The 17693-nt window shown below is 36.3% G+C and overlaps 1 protein-coding gene across 1 annotated transcript in view; it reads right to left on the reverse strand.

Moving 5' to 3' along the window:
- The window catches only part of LOC139729788 (b(0,+)-type amino acid transporter 1-like), a 39086-nt gene extending 22559 nt beyond the window's left edge, over positions 1 to 16527 (reverse strand). Inside the window, exons 1-5 of the mRNA XM_071640720.1 lie at positions 16507 to 16527; positions 13865 to 14006; positions 13197 to 13362; positions 5601 to 5846; positions 430 to 555 (exon numbers count right to left, since the gene is read on the reverse strand). Of these exons, the coding sequence (XP_071496821.1) occupies positions 430 to 555; positions 5601 to 5846; positions 13197 to 13362; positions 13865 to 13969 (643 nt within the window). The 5' untranslated portion in view covers positions 13970 to 14006; positions 16507 to 16527. The remainder of the gene's footprint in view (positions 1 to 429; positions 556 to 5600; positions 5847 to 13196; positions 13363 to 13864; positions 14007 to 16506) is intronic.
- Between the last annotated feature and the right edge of the window lie 1166 nt (positions 16528 to 17693).

Raw genomic sequence — 17693 nt, forward strand, 5'->3', positions numbered from 1 at the left:
AAATAAGAAAAACTCATAAAATTATAATCATTGAGAATAACAGCTGGAATTGATTCAATTCAATTCAATTTTGCAAACAAAAGAAAGCATTGTAAACATATAACTGAAAAGCTCACCAATAGCCTGATAAGACTGGAAAAATTCCAGTTACATTACAGTATGGAAACAATTACCTAACACCATGCCGTCATGTGAATCAATACCAATGCATGTTGTGAACCAAGTTGGCAGGTTTGTTTGCACTTTGCTTTCATAACATGTAAAATCTACCATGATGTCTTGTCCGAGATCCTTAGTGTGTGTGCACTTGTGTGTGTGTCTGTCTGTATGGTTGTCTGTCTGTGATGTTTAAATCTAAGTTGGCCTAAGCATGAAAAAGCTGTTATGCACAAAGTGTACCTATTTCTAGTTTACTGCAGTTGTACCTACCTTTTCCAAGTTCTATGAATCCAACGACGATAATGATTGCCAAGGCCAGAAGTTTGGCTGCAGTGAAGACATTCTGCACATTTGTTGCCCACTTCACACTGGCACAGTTGATAAACACTATGAGTACTGCACATCAGATATGAGGGATGAAATCAGATAAGAGATTTTTTTTTAAAGTGCCAAGAGTAAAGGATCTTGGACCCATTCATATAAAGCTAACAAGAATACCTTTGTACTCAAGGCCTACTACAGGTTGATAGCAATTATCCCTGTTTATTGTTATACATGTACATTGGATAAATTGAATAGATCTGAAGAAGTTCACAAGCAATACAAGATAATCTGTGATGGGAACCAGAGAGACTGTAGATACTGAACCTGGTCCAAAAGACTGAACTCTCTATGCATCAAAACATACATACCATGTGTCTCTCTGTGAGTGTAAAGTTGTTTAAAATGATCGGTGACACAGTTTGAGAGTAACAATTCATTTTCTGACTGGTTAACACATATTTAAAATAAACTGACTGCTATCTTTATCTACTAGTATCTGATTCCAAAGATGAAAGGCTTAAATGTCAGAAATCAGAGGCTTCATTTGTTTTCACACTGAATAATATCCATCTCAACTCTAACTCTACTGTTTTTGAATCCTTATGAGAAATTTGACAAGCACCATTGATACTCGATTACGATCCTTTTTTGTAACTGTTTTATAGGGCAATAGCCTTAAATGAATTTTTATTCAAAATCAAGAGAAAAGATTCACCATTATGTTTCTTTTGTAATAAATTGCCTGCAACTTTTTTACATTTGTTTATTTTATGCCCCCATATATTACCTTTATGGCAAAAGATAATAAATATTATAAATCACAAGGAAAAGAAAAATTATATCTTTTCTAATTTTGAGAAAATGTTTGGTCTCTATGGAGACTCTTAAATATCATATATTTTTTTATCTGTAAAGTATTTCATATATGTCTGTAAATTCCAGAATAAAACCCCTACTTTGGTATCTTTCCAGGCTTACTTAAATAATAATAAAGAAATAAAATATAGAATTTCTAAAAAGAAAGGCAAACTTGGAATTCATTTTCAAAAATGGAGGTTTGACATTTAATTTGAACTGTATACTTTTTCTACTAGGTATTTTTGTCATATTTGTTATGTGATATTTTAAGTATCCACTTTGTTTTGCTGCACTTTTTTATTATGTGATTCTGTAATTCGATTGATTTTTTTTTTATTCTTTGCTGTAAATGGCATTTGCTTTTTACCAATAAATACTGAATGAAAAAAAAAAAACTCTACTGATTTTGAGTGTTTTCTGCACAAGGGTAAATATCAAAATGCAAACACACACAAAACACACACACACATGCATAAATATCAAAACTTGCACATCATCACAAATCAAGAAATGTCTTCAGCTGATGTTGGTAATGAAAAAGATTGATATTTTGACATGATGTAAAGACTGATGCGCTTGTACATGGATGAGCGTATAAAAAGAAAACATCTCAACATAAATTTTGTCTACTTAGAATGTCTTTTTTTATGACAGAAAGGATATGATATCCGTGTAAAATAAAATAGAAATGATAATGATTGCTTATGGCACTTAGGGAAATTATCAAATATATAAATTTTATTTGCGACTCTCGCTTGTTTGTGCACTTTAAAGATATGCATTTGTTAATTGCTATCACTTTTAAATCATCAGGTCCACTATAATGACTATAGCAAAGCATCAACTACATCTACGTACAGACAGTAGGTATATAGACTCGCTATGTCATCACATATGCTATACACAGTGGTGACTATACCAGGTGTCTGTGCTACCATATGAAATTATATTCCCCCATATTACATAGTTTGCATGAAGTAATGCATTGTCATTGAGCTTCAGCCTGGCAGAGACTGCTTAAATGCTTCTGAGGAGTCAATAGGAAGCTTTTATATGAAAAAAAAAAGAAGTTGTGATATACATTTATAAGCAGTATTCTTTAAAGCAGCAGGCATTTTACATGCACATCATATGCATATTAAATATGATAATTTTCCAGAAAATGTTTTATTTCACGAAATCTCTATATGAATATAGAAAAATGAATGAGCTTCTTCCAATTTGAATATTCACTAACAGTAATAAGCCAGACTTTTCATATCCATTGTGGCACATAAATCAACCAAATAATTCAGGAGAATTGATGAATATATAACAAGCACATCAAGGTAAAAGATTGAATGAAATACATACAATAAAAAAGTGACCAAAAAAAAACCCCTTATTCTCCCTAACCTCTAGCTCCCTCTACATCTTCCCTCTCCCTGCTTCAATCTATTACAAACTCTTATCTCATTATGTATTCCCTCCCCATCCTCAATTCCTATGGTTTCCTGCTCACATCAAAACCTGAAATACTAACAAAAACAACAAAAAGCTAATCAATGAATATATGGACATACTTAAAGATTACAATTCCTGACATTCTAACTATCTTTACTCTTCAAAAACCTTTAAAAAAATCACAATCTCAATTGTTAATAGTGCATTAATTTTTTTTTTTGGCCTAAAATAATTAATCCTATATCAAGTGTTCAGGGTTGCCAACATATCCCCATTTTGAAATGCAGCAGATAGAGTTTTTTTAAATCATCTTTATTGCATTAGAAATATCAATACTCTCAGTAAATCTATTTTTAAAACAAACAAACAATCGTTTCAACACATAAACTTTAATTTAATTTGATTGAACTTATATCAAATATGTCAATAGATTATTAGATATGATTGTGTTTATACATACTCCCTATACATTCCAACACTCTCTACATTTTCCACTGTTGCAGAATTTCCAAAGAAAATTGTGCAATATTCTACTTCACTTTAGAAATTAAGCATAATTCAATGCCACAAATGATACTACAGTATATCTTACCCCAATGACCTATAGAATCCTTATCAACTCTAGTTCTTGTTGCCATGTAACAAACACCTTAGCCAACTTAAATGTTGAGCTTTAATAAATAATCTATCATGAGTCATACTCATTGCCCTATTCTTAAAATCTTGAAAAATATCATTCCTTTTCCTTTACATTCCTTTTCACGTTCTTCAACAGCATCGATAATCACACAATAGTTTGAACTAAAATCAAAATAATACCTGCAATGATATAATGTAGACAAGCCAATAATTACTTTCCTTTTATCTTGAAAATGAAGCATTTTGTGCAAAACATACCTTCATCTGTTACTTATTCTCTGAGATTACATTCATTGCTTTGTTTTGTTTTGCTTTGCTTGTTTTTTGTTTTTGTTTTTTATTCTTATAAATTCTATAGCAAGTATTTATATAGCTTTGTGTCTTACTTGGTCTGTTTGCAGTCTTCTTTATCAGTTCACTCACATATTGCCAGGATAGCTGTAAGTTTTACAAGCACGTTGGGAGCTCCACATTCGACATCAAAGAATGGCTGAGTAGTGTATAGACCAAAGCTGAAAGCAATGGCCGAAACCTGAACTGGCTTGAGAATGATGGTGGATACATATGAAAACAAAAAGCCACAGACAGGGTGGAGGCCCTCTTTGAGGTAGACATACTCCGCGCCGGACTTTGGGATCATAGTGCCCAGTTCCGCATAGCACAGGCATCCTGCCATGTTTGCATGGTGCATGATGGGAAGGAGGGGTAAAGAGAGGATGATGGCGATGGTATCAAATATGCAAACATCATTGCACAGCAGGGAATTTACTCTTACCTTCAGCAGTCATATGAGATCTTGTACAGGAATGGGATTGGACAGAGTATAACATGTGATTAGTATACACAATATGCATGACCATGTCCAGCAGCATGACAGATTTTTTTTTGTTTTTGATCTAGGAACACTTCAATCTGCCTCAGTTAGTACATGAGATTTCATTTGGTATTTGAAGTTAATTGTTAATCAGATAGAAATGAGACTTGCATCTGTGATGAGCCTAAATGAAGAAGGAAAAAATGTAACATACCCAACATCGTGAGGACACACACACAGTACCCAAAGTGCCAGTAAATTTTATCTCAATCATTCATCAATGCAAAAAGAGTTGCTATGAACCACATTACAGGTTTGAATAGTATTGTGAAAATGACACAAACTCCATAACAAGCATAAAGAGAAGACTTCAAGACTACTATCACAGTAGCATTAGGGCTCTGCTTCAAAAAGCAACACAGTAAAGTAATATACAGAGGGAGAAAAAAAAAGAGGGAACTGCTCCTAATGCAGCCATGATGCGTCAATGGGCAATTCCGCAGTTAGGTGGACATGACATGGATAAAAGAAATGTGCCTCTTTATCTTACTCTTTAATCTAGGTATCAACTAATGTCATGGATGTTCACCAATCATTAAGGTCTTTCAAATTCAGTAGATTTTATCTTTTGTATTGATTGATTTCGCGAGATCTAAAACCATCATTTGAAATGTACATGTGGGACTGGGGATGCTGAAATTCACTTAAATGCAAATTACAGTGGGTTCCTTTGAAATTTTTTCCTCAAAGTTTTGCTAAAGGGTAAAAGATAAATACATTTAAATACTCCAGAAGTCATGTGACATTTTGTCAATTACAAAAGGGTGAAATGACCTGCGGAATTACTCCGGACAAATGTAACGTTACTAACCGTAACGTTACTAACCGTGCTTTTGGGGGTCTAGCTAAGAAATTACTGGTCGCACTGCTAAAAAACATTGTGTGAACATTTGTCATGATGCAATAATTGAAATAAATGCAACACTTTGTTTGAAGTAACTTGAATTTTTGCACACTTTTCGTTACAAGACATTGATTTTTTTGTCATGTCCTTTTTTCGTAACGTTACTAACCAGCCCTTTAAGTTGCCATAGCAATGCTATTATTTCTTGGATTGTATTCATTCTTTTCTGTTTCATAAACCTGGGAATGATGAACATGTTTTTGACATAATTTTGGCTTGAAATGAATAAATGGTAATTTAGTAGTAAAAACAAATATCTAAATTTGTTCAAATGTAACGTTACTAACCGCGGAATTGCCCCAATGCATGATTTTCATGAAAGCTTCAATCAAATGTATTGGCCTTATGAATGTGACATGAAATTGTCAAATGCAACTTGTACAAGAAGTGTGAACTTACTGACACAAACTGCACCAACTAATTTAATGGTTGCCTGCGGGGGTCCACACTCTCCATCAAAGAAAGGGACCACCACGTACTCAGCAAAGCTGAGACTAATGATGGCTACAGAAGAGGGTCGGACGAGCAAAGTGGAGACCCAGGCGAACAGAAACGCAAAGGGAGAACCAAATGTGTCCAGAAGGTAGGAGTACTCACCCCCAGACTTGGGGATGAGCGTGCCTAGCTCTGCATAGCACAAGGCACCTGCCATTGAAAATAATTCCTTCATGATTACAAGACTGTTTATATTCATGTAATGAGTCGGTCCTAAAACAAAAACTAGTTGTATTGCTCCCTACAGATGTGTAAAACATAATCAAGACAAGGCAATCGCCAAATTGTGTCTCGCCCATTCGCGTACAAGGAATTAATATCTTTTATAACTCCCAGAAGTTAATTGACCTGCTTATGACCTTTGACCTTGTGGTGACCTTCAACACCCTAAGGGACATTTACCATCCAAGTTTGGTCACAAACGGACAAAGGGATCAAAAGTACTAGTAATGAGCCATAATCGAAATGCGCCATAAAAACTTAACATTGGGCCCTAAAAATTTGTTGACCCCTTTCTGTGACCTTTGACCTTGTGATGACCTTTAACTGCCCAAGGGACATCTACCGTCCAAGTTTGGTCACAAACAGACATAGGGATCAAAAGTTATGAGCCACAATCAAAACGCGCCCTAAAAACATAACATTGAGCCTGAAAAGTTTGCTGACCCCTGTCTGTGACCTTTGACTTCCAACGGCACCATAACATGAAGGTACCCCTAGTGCATCTATGACCCAAGTTAGGTTGTAATCCAAGCAACTTATGTGAAGTTATTTCTCAAAAGAGAGTCTTGCAGGTAAACTTTAACATAGAAAAGAGAGTCTTGCACATACTCTTTAATATATGACCTTTGACATCATCACATGACCTCTGACAACACCATAACATGAAGATACCCCTAGAGCTTCTGTCACCCAAGTGTGGCTGCCATTGCTGTAACAGTTGCCAAGTTATGCATCATAAGAGAGTCTTGCAGGTAAACTTTAACATTTGTGACGGACGATGGACGACGGACAGACGGACGCCATTTGGATCCCCCCCCCCCCCCCGTGTCACAGGTCCCACCCAAAGAGAGACAAGCACTCGTATATGGTTTTGCAGTTTAACCCATTGGGGACTCGTCTCCAAGGGGTTAAGGTATTAATTTAAGTTTACATGGACATCTCTCCCAACAAATAATATATGTGATGCCTTCTTGCCATTCTTCTCATTCACTTAGGACTTAGAGCATATTAGAGCATATTAATAGTGATTGCAAAAAAAAAAGAACACAGAGATCCATATTTGCCATAATTCAAGTACTCAGAAAATCTCACCTACTAGTGATTCAGTAAATCAAAAGTCTGGGGGCACTCATTTGACTAGCAGAATTAAAGGTGCATATTGCATTACTTCTGGGTTTTGATAAAACACTAGTGCAAGTGAAAATACATCAAATAACAAAATCAGACAATCAACTGGGTGGTGTCAACAGAACACAAACAAGATTTGCAAATATTCTACTTCACAGCAAATGTGATATTCATGATCAACCAATAGTATTCAGGACACAAAAAAAAGGTAATAGGGTGTTTAGATTTAATACTGAAAAATGAATTATGTCTCGTTTTCATTTCAACTTTTCATTACACTGGTGCATGTAGAATTGAATCCTTCTAAGACATATTAGTGACCTTCACATACAAACATAGGTAGTCATGTAAGCTCATTTGCATAAAGGAGTGAATATCACTTATTTCATATAAGCACGGATCTAAACATAACATAAAGAAAGCACAGTGAAATTCTGAAGAAAAAAAATACTCTAGTTTGCAAGAAATTTAGTCAGTAAGGAATTTCATTTTAAAATTATGAGGCTAAAGTTCATTTCTAAAAACAAAAGAATTGAAATGATAACAAAACTCCTTTTTTGGGGGGGGGAGGTGGGAGGGCAATAATGTCAGGTTTCATCATCTCTTTATAATGAAATAAAAAGGATAAGGTCACTGTCATAGTTGAGACCATTCATCAACTTTTGCAGGTATACTGTACATCATTTGACATGAATTTTCATTTCCAATCTTCATGAAAGTCACTCCATCACTTTATCCAATTCTACGTAATTCTGTTCAAATTTCAATGAGCCTTCTTTACTCTGCTGCTTATCAGTATCACTGTTTTACTGCTTGTCTTTCCAAATAATTTTGTTCTCCCTGGAGTGCACTCTCTTTAAAACCCAAAGTGAAAGTCTGGGAAGCAATCAGAGGAAAATATCATATGTAGGCCTGTGGAACCTCACTTTTATTTCTGTTGAGTGAAAGGAGAAATGTGTATCATAAAGTGAACTTACATAGAGTATAGTCCAAATAAGTACAGCAAAACCGCATGGGTTTGTATCTTTTTGTCGAGCCATATTGCTTATATTTCATCAATTTCTTGTCTTTCAATGAATGAATGACTTCAACAGTGCTCTGAGTCAATAAAAGATCAAACCAGTTGAAAATGTTTGTCCACTAATTCACAGCAAAACTTGTCTATCATATAACTTTGCTTTATAGATTTTCCATACATTTTGGTAATACACACAATCTCAATAGTCATAGGCTTTGGCATCATCAAACTAACTGTACCACAAATTCAGACAAGTCTGCAGAACTACTGTTTCACTACCAAGACTACATCTGGGTCATTTAATGACCCATTAAACTTTACAGCCTATTTTTTTCTTCTAGTTACCACTGAATCAGCCATAGATACAAGGTTTCTCTTATCATCTTCGCTTACTGTAAGACTTCAAAGATCTGGTACCTCACTGTAACTAGCTCCTTTTTTCTGGGTTTCGCAAATATGAACTGTTCTGCAAGTATTAGCATGCAGCAGAAAAAAAAAAACTATGAGATCAAATCCCTTCATGCACAACAACTTACAAACAATAAAAGAAAAATAAGAAAGGAAGAGGGGAAAGACCTGGGGTGGGCAAACAAAGATCCGCCCACTGTCAATACACCTTTATGAGTATTGGAGAATCTTTGTTTATTTGAATTGTCCTGCCTTTGATACAAATATATATTGTCCTGCATGGTTAAGGATGTAAAGAGTGAAGAAGAGAATCTGAGAAAAGAACGGCTATTAAAGAACATCAAAGTCAGTTCTATATATCCAGTAAGGAATTTATCCCTGAAGAATTCACATTGACTTCTACTGTAATTTGATTGCTTCATATATAGCATATATATATAGGCATATCAATTTAGACTATAACATATCGACTGAATGTTGCACCACTGCAAATCAATGATATATACATAATGCAGTTAGTACGGTCTGCTATATCGAAATATTGGATCCCGTGAGATTTTCATGCCAAAATTGATTTTTTTTAGCTAACTTTGTCAATTTTGGGGTGCTGAATCCAAAAAACTTTGGTTCCATTTTTTTCGACCACGTCTTCAGCCGCCATTTTGAATTTCAAAATGGCCACCATAGCAAACTGTATTTTGACCCAGTTCTCATAATGTGAGCATCAATGAAGGTTCAAATTTGATGCAAAAAGCATGTTTATGATGTCAGAAATTCTGATACACCATTTCCTGATATTGTACAGTGTTTTGATACAATTTGAGGGCTGCCATCTTGAAATTTAAAATGGCCGCCATAACTAACTGTGTTTTTACCTGTATCTCAGGTTGTAAGCATTATGGAAAGTATAAATTTGAGGCAAAAAGCATGCTTATGATGTGACAAGTGACATGTGACATGATGTGACATGCTAATATATACATTTCTGTTTTAAATGATGGATCATTTTGGTTAGCAGCCATCTTGAAATTCAAAATGGCTACCATAGCATATGTAATTGGGCCTATATCTGGAGTCGTATGCAGTGTGTACGGTTCTAACTAGGGGCAAAGAGCATGCGTATGCTATCAGACTTTCTGAAACATCTTTTTCTGTCCATTTTGATATTATACTAGTAGGTGGCCATCTTGACATTCAAAATGGCCACCATACCAGAATGCATATTTTGACCAATATTTCACGTTGTAAACAATACAGAAAGTTCAAATTCCGGGCATAAACCGGGCTCATGATGTTGAACATTCAGATGCACTTTGATCCCCTCCGTAAAATTGCAGATCATTTTTTAGGCTGCCATTTTATCATTCAAAATGGCTGCTTTTCAGCTAATATCTATGGTTACAAGCAACTTTTAGGCATATCAGTGTTTATTGAGGTGTACATTGTACATTCTTTTACAAACATACACGCACATAATCATACATTCTGTAAAAATGGATTATTTGCATTGGCTGCCACTCTTGAAATTCAAGATGTGGATTTCGACCCATATTTGGTGCTGTAAGATCTTTACCCTGCAAACTCAAGCATGCTGGAGCACTTTCATGTAGGACCTACAAATATGTGGAAGTCAATCACTTCAATAAATAGTATTATCATTGCATAGACGGGACTGTTTCCTGTAGGTATACACTGCCACATTGAAATGCAAAATGGCTGCCATGGGAAACAATCCTTCAAGAGCATTGCATTTGGGCAAAACTTGTGAATGGGAAATCATGTGATTCTGGTGTCAAAGCAAATGACTTTCAAAAGTGCCTAAATAACTGTGTCTGAGTGACTAAATGCTCCCATTTAGACGATTTGGTTGTGGAGTTTAAATAAACAATATTAGCCGTGTGGGTATACTCGAAAATTTATCGGAAATTTACTTAATTAATGTCTTCTAGGCTCGTTCCCTGCATGCGTTTTTGAAGTCACAGCACTTGTATAGGGCTGTACACAGTGGAGCATTGGTTCTAAATTCTTCCAGAAACAATGACTTTTGCATTTCTTGCCATATGAACATGATAATGAATTCTGTGGCTACCATTGGTGTAGGGAGCTCAAAGCATTTAATTGCACAGTTTATGTATATCCGCTTGAAATAACGACAATGTACCATATTATATTCCCCTGAAGTAGAGGCACAAATTAGGTTGTGAAGGTTTACAAGGTTTGTTCTCTGGATGTGTTGTATCAAGATTCTACGAGAGCAAATTGTCCAGGTTGAAGTCATCTACGCCCAACTTATGGAAGGCATGGACTGTCTCATTGCACATTCTGCATGATTCAAGGCTTAGAGAATCCTTGATCCATCTGCTCTTTGAGACATCCTCAAATTCTCAACTTCAGCCTTTGCCATGAAAGGCATGACCAAGCAGACCTTTGTTTTTCGCAACAATTTGCAGAACATAATCTCTCAACAGTGTCAATTGTACTTTGTCATCTTCTTTTCCAGTGATGGAGCAGACAACGTGCGATGCAGTTGCAAAAGTAAAGTAAAGATCCATTAGGAGAATGAAAATGTCAGTGTCTATATGTAATAATCATCAATATCTCTGAAATTCTCTGTTGCTCTTGAAGTAGCATCTAATACATGCAATGGAATGAGGATATCAGCTTCCTCGTTGTGACAGGTGACAGCTCCCATGGCATCTTTGATGAACCCTTTGTTTCTTTTTTTCCCTGTTCTGTGTCAGATGGAAGAGAAGGCCATAATATTGTGAGATGAAGAGTGATTGTGGAATTACTTAGAACAGTAGAACTTATATAACTTCCGATAATTGTATCGTCCAGTAATGACTGGATAATGACAAGTCTATCAGATTGTTGTACTGGTAGAAGCGTTATAAGAAGGTTGTGGCCCTCTTAAGCTTACGACTTTTGATTCAATCTTACACAGTATATTTCAATTGCAAGAGCTGAATGTCTGGCCTTTCTCATATTATCCCAGACAGATCTTTTCTCATATTATCCCAGACAGGTTTTTTTTTTCATGGTTTAAATTCTTTCAGATACAAATTCTTAGTACAGAACATGAAAACTTTCTTTTTCATCCCTTTCTAGAATATCCTCCTTGAACGTTTCCGATATCTGATTGCCAAGCACCATATATATTCATAAGTTTCAATGCAGTGGCAATTTTTGAGATTGCCCTCGTGTGATGGTGTTCTAAATTGTTGCGGAATTCTGATGCATCCAAAGTGCCAAAGAACCGAGCTATACAGATTGCTCCTTTGTAGTTTTAGAATCATTGGCGGTACATCAGTAAGCATCTTGGAAGTCTTGATGATTAAGGATGACCCACACAAGGGCAGTCAGGTAAAATCTACTCATTGGCATTCCTTATTCATTTCGTGTTATTCCAGAAATACATCCAGCAATTATGAGCTCCCTGATGAGTTGTTTCATCTTGTGGTCAACAAACACGCCTGTGAATGGGATGCCTGGTAGGGTGACTATGGCATTTTTTGCCATTGCGAGACTTTTCCTTGTTTGTCTTTATTCTCACGAGGCAGTATCAAGTTTTTGAACCTCACCTTTAATCGCATCAATGCTTGCTTTTATAATGACTGGGATTAAAAATAACTATTAACGAGGTTCCATGACAACAAATAATGTCTTGCCTGAGAGTTAAAACAAATCACGTGTACGCCAACCACATACCCGCTTGGCTATTATGGGATGTGGGATGTAACGCTTACACGCTTGCCCACACTTATGGGAAGTGGTATGGGACCCTTCCCCTCCCTCCCCCCCCCCCCCCTTACGCAGTCTTTGCCCCTCAGGATGGCTTGATGACGTCATTGGAACCTCGTCCTTACAGTCTGAATTTATGGCGGCAATTTTGAATTAAGAGATGGCTGTCGTTCTGCGTGACCTGAAAATGAATTCGGTCTAACTAGGACAATTTTGGCAAATTCATCTATGGCTCTTACCACAGTATTACATTTATATGTTTTTCTTTGGTCACCATCTTGAATTTCAAGATGGTGGCCTATCTAAAGAGCTACAATAGGAAACAGCTGTACTGGAACGTTAGATACCACAAGCATGTGCATTACTGAAAATTTGATGCTCCTACAATAATTGCAACGTGAGATATGCGTAAAAACGCTACGGCAGCCATTTTGAATTTCAAGATGGCAGCCTAGTAATTGTATCAAAACAATCCACAATATCAGAAAATGATGTATCAGAGTGTCTGACATCACAACGATGCATTTTGCACCAAATATGAAGCTTCTACAATGCTCATTGTATGAGATATGGTTCAAAATACTGTTTGCTATGGTGGCCATTTTGAAATTCAAGATGGCAGCCTACAAATGGTATCAAAAAATCCACAATATCAGAAAAAGATATACCAGAGTGTCTGACATCACAACCATGCATTTTGCACCAAATTTGAAGCTTCTACAATGCTCACTTAATGAGATATGGATAAAAATACAGTTTGCTATGGCGGCCATTTTGAAATTCAAAATGGCGGCTGAAGACGTGGTCAGAAAAAATGGAACCAAAGTTTTTTGGATTCAGCACCCCCAAATTGACAAAGTTAGCCAAAAAAAATCAATTTTGGCACAAAAATCTCACGGGATTACATAGTAGCCTCTACTAAGTGTATTACACAGTCTTTTCTTTATGCCACCTATTTTCACAGGAAGACCAAACACTCTCACCTATCGTAGAGAGAACTCCACAAAGCATCCAGATAACGAGACTCATCCCAACACTCTCTGTCTGCCGTAGGACTCCTTTGGGGGAGACGAAAATGCCTGAACCTATCATGGTTCCAACAATGAGGGCGATGCCACTCACAAGACTCACTTGTCTTTTCATGTTAACCTGTTGGAAATGCGACCAAGAAAAACTCTGGTCAGCAAATGTATTGTGAATGCATGACTTACTCTTTGCCTTCTTTCACTTCGAATTCAGATTCTGAAGTCAATTTGAAAAGAATTCATTTCAGAGAATGTTTTAAACTGCATCATATAAGTAAGAAAGATAGTGGCATTCAGAATGGAGCAAACATGATCAAACATCAAGAAATGAACACATTGCCTCAATCCACTTCCCTCCCTCATGGATGTCATTTTGCAATAATCCCTTTTTCTGTCAGTACAAGACATCAAAAATTATGCTTGCAATAACAACAAAAATAAAAATAAAGGCAATGATAATTCATTAATATGATCACAGCCATCATCTTTACCATCATTATCATAATTATAAATTCATACTAAATCATACTAGGTCCAAGTATTTCCTACATCAAACAAACAAACTGATAATAAAGTTTTCTTCACATCACCAACACTGCAACTTCATATTCATTCTCAACATCTACCTTTCCATTTTGATCATCTGTTTGATGGACATCACCATTTCCTGTGCCATCTTTGCTCTCCATCATCTTCTCCTCCTTTGGAGGCAACCTCTCTCTCGTCTCCATAACAATGAGATGCTGTGTTATTTGACTAGGAGACAAACTTAGAGGAACAAAAGCCAAAGGTTGGTTTTAAGATAATGATTAAAGCTCACACATGCAACAAACATTTGCAATAATTGTCATATATCACTTAACCCATTTTAGTTGAGTTTGGCATTTCACAGCCAAGTTTTAACAGTTATTTGCACTAATAACCGATGTATGCTTGCCCCAGAAATAGATATTCCAGTTTTCAGAGAGATTCAAGAGGGCATCATGAATAAAACAGTAAGGCTAAATCAAAACTGTAACAACACTCAATATCATAAATATATCATATTTTCCCCAATTCATACCAATAATTCTATCCAAATCCTCTTTGCTTATAAACTACAAAAAAAAAAAAATTTAATCACCCATTACAGAAAACTAAAGGTTGATTTTACAAAACAATATTTAGACCTGCAAATCCCATTCTATATGGGCATCTAAAATTACTTTACATAAACATATCACACGCTACTGACGGTGTATCAAAGAAACTTGATTGTAGAGGATATTTCTTTGCAAAGCCAGGTATTGTGACATATACGTAAATAGGAACAATAAACTGAAAGTTTCTCATTGTCAGCTTCAAGGCTTGGCTGCTGATTAAAAGTTTTGATATCATTTATTCAATGTTTATTTTTTCATTTGATTATCTTTATTGTTATGATTGCAATGATTATCTAAAAGACATTCTTCATTCTTCATTGGACTTTGACCCAGCAAGAAGACGGCCCATGCTTTTGAGGCATGAAATTTGCCATTTATAAACCTTGTCTGAATTTTATCAACAATCTTATTTAATACTATTGTCATACCTGTGATCCATTAGCTGTTACTACCTTCCACACTGGGTTAGAGATCATAATTTGCTGTTTATTTTGTCTTTTTGTATCTACTTATCCAAACAGAATGACAGCGCAATTATCCTTGAGATTGTGAACAAACAAGTCCCTAGAATATGGAGGGTCCACAGTTTCAGGTTTAAGCTTTCAAGAGTTTTTGAATTGAACTGAATTGATTTCAAAAACTGAAGAGGTTTAATGACTGAATATAGCAGCCCAGAGCCGGATTATACATTGAGAAGATTAGACATTTCTTCTCTTCCTGCCTAGTAATGAACCATTTCAATCACCTGTTCCATGCAGGAACTCACTTAGCATTCACCAGTTGTCATTAGGTGGGGCAAGCCTTTCACAAACTTTGTGGTTGTTATGATAATCTTTTCACAACAAAGAATGCACTGAATTTGAATATAGACCATAAAAATGGTCTATCACACAACCCATTATGTGTGGAAGACTAGTAATTCACACCATATTCCTAGGACATAGAGCAGCAAATATTGATGTACAGACTTCTAAAGATAGCAATGCAAAGATATCAGTTCTCAATTGCTCAAAAGCTTACTTTACCAAGATGCTTGCTACATTAATACATAACTTACTGCAAAGAGTAGTTCCTACTGACTTATTTACACTGCCACACTATTTTGTTTTCAGAAAAGTACTGCAAAGATGTTTCAATCAGTCAAAACATAATTCATAACAATTTCGAGTTTAAATCGGTTTTGTGTAATAGTACTAATACCTATTTCTCAAAACCCTTTCTGTGATGACAGAAAAATCACAAAGACAAGACTTCCAAACATTCAAAGAACTAAGTGCTAGTGAAAGCAGCACTATTAGTATGACACACAAGTGAAAGTTTGAGGAAAACTTTGACAACCAATTAGAAAAATAATATTAATCAATATCTAAAGTTTTGGTGCCGTCACTGCTGGATAAGTAAACTACAATGCTTCACGACTTTGTCATGGACAATAATAAAAGGATACATAAAGAAAATTCAACATAATGATATTATTTTCACTTTTTTACCATACTGAAAAAAAAAACAACTTAACTACGCGGTAACCTCTTTCAGAAAGCTGGGGGAATAATATACCCTTAACATTGAGTCTGTGTCAGTAACAAGTCGATGGAATGTGTACTTTTCATTTAAAAAAAAAGATGAATTTTGTGGAATTCTTCTCATATCTTCTTCACATTGTTGTCCACAATGATGTCATGAAGTGTAGTAGTCTTCTTATCCATATGATAATAATGAAGTTTTCGCAGAGTGCAAACTGCATTTAAGTCTCTAAAGCGCTTTTTTAGAAATGAGAAAAGACAGACACATGAGTAGGAACACACAAAATCAAAAAGAAAAATTATATATCAACCTTTAAAAAAATCATCAAATAGTTTACATGACAAAATAGGCTTCAATAAAGTCTCTAAAGACTTGATCTAGTAACTTGTTAGTGATGGTACCAAAACTTTGAATATTCTTTTTTTTTTAATCGACTCAGTCAGATTTTCTTCAAACTTTTACTGATGCGCCCAGTACAATTTTCACTCCATCCACATCTTGTATTTGGGCATCGGTTTGCCCTCCTTTGGACGACTAATCAGATCAGGGAGGTGAGGTCACCTCCCTGATCAGATGAACCGCCTTATACACAGGTTACTCACCAGAACCAACAGTAACTTCCTTCTCCGGAGGAATCAGGGTAGAAACGGTGACAGGTAGCTCGTTTTGCCCAATAAATGAGAAGCTGTTTTGAGGATACCAGTGGAGTTATCCAAAACCACGGTCTAGGCAGAAATGAGGTCGAGATCTTTCAATAGCCCATCTACGTGTGGGTCAGTCCGCATGACTGCTCAGATGCTGTCAGTACTAGTAGTAGTATATAGCTCCCGAACAGCTCGTCAAGGAAGCGTATACGGGTATCATTTTATCCGGTATAGAGGGATGGACGTGTGCCAACAAACCTGCGTATCAATCGATTTGAAGTAGTACAGTTGTACAATGAACTGCCCGATGATTACACCTGCACGCGCCCCTCTGTATTGTAAATGTTTGGACCTTCGCGCCGCCACCTCGTCTTCGTGTTGTCCTCCACAAATGAGTGCATGACCTTCCTGATGAAGAGGTGGGGGGGGGGGGGGGGGGGGAGGGACGAACCGATCAAGACTAGGGAACGCATCACACAGAATGGCATTGCACACCCTCCCCGGACTATATAGTAGTCTGATCTAGAGATCCCTTCGGATGAATCGTCTGGGTCTAGCAATCGAAAGATCAAAGTTGTTGATGTTGTATGCTTTTTCAGTAAATATAAATTATCATGTCCAAGGTCTCTTCTGCAGGCTCTCAAGAAGTATGTGTGTTCACCACAAGTCTTGTCACAAAGAATTTCGAAAATTAATTTCCAGTAAATTAGATGACACCTAGGGCTCTACATGACTATTTTGGCCTAGATGGATGCTACAAAATAAGTTACATTAAAACATTGATGGCATTGGCTTTAGCTCATGTAACCAGTTGCGTTTGATCTTTTTTAAATTGAAGTGACAATTCTTTTGCACACCTTTGATGAAATATTCGGAATTTTGTAAATCTCGAAATGTACTTATGAAATAAGAAAGGGGCATGAGTGGGGAGGGTGAGGGGGTATCCCCCTCCCAAGCAAAGATTACGAGAGATTTCACACTTACAGAACTAAAATTAAACAATCTTCACCAATCTTGTGCATCACTTTGGGTAATATATTTAGATAATTTTCCATCAGAAAAACAAGAAATTTTCCACTTCTCAGGAATTATGGGGGCCAAGAACATGCTTGCCCCTCCCCACCCCCACCCCCCGTCGAAGCCCC

The sequence above is a fragment of the Diadema antillarum genome, unplaced genomic scaffold (genome assembly GCF_040938485.1).
Source record: "Diadema antillarum isolate AM-2024a unplaced genomic scaffold, OU_Dant_1.0 seq00000263_RagTag, whole genome shotgun sequence".
NCBI lineage: Eukaryota > Metazoa > Echinodermata > Echinoidea > Diadematoida > Diadematidae > Diadema > Diadema antillarum.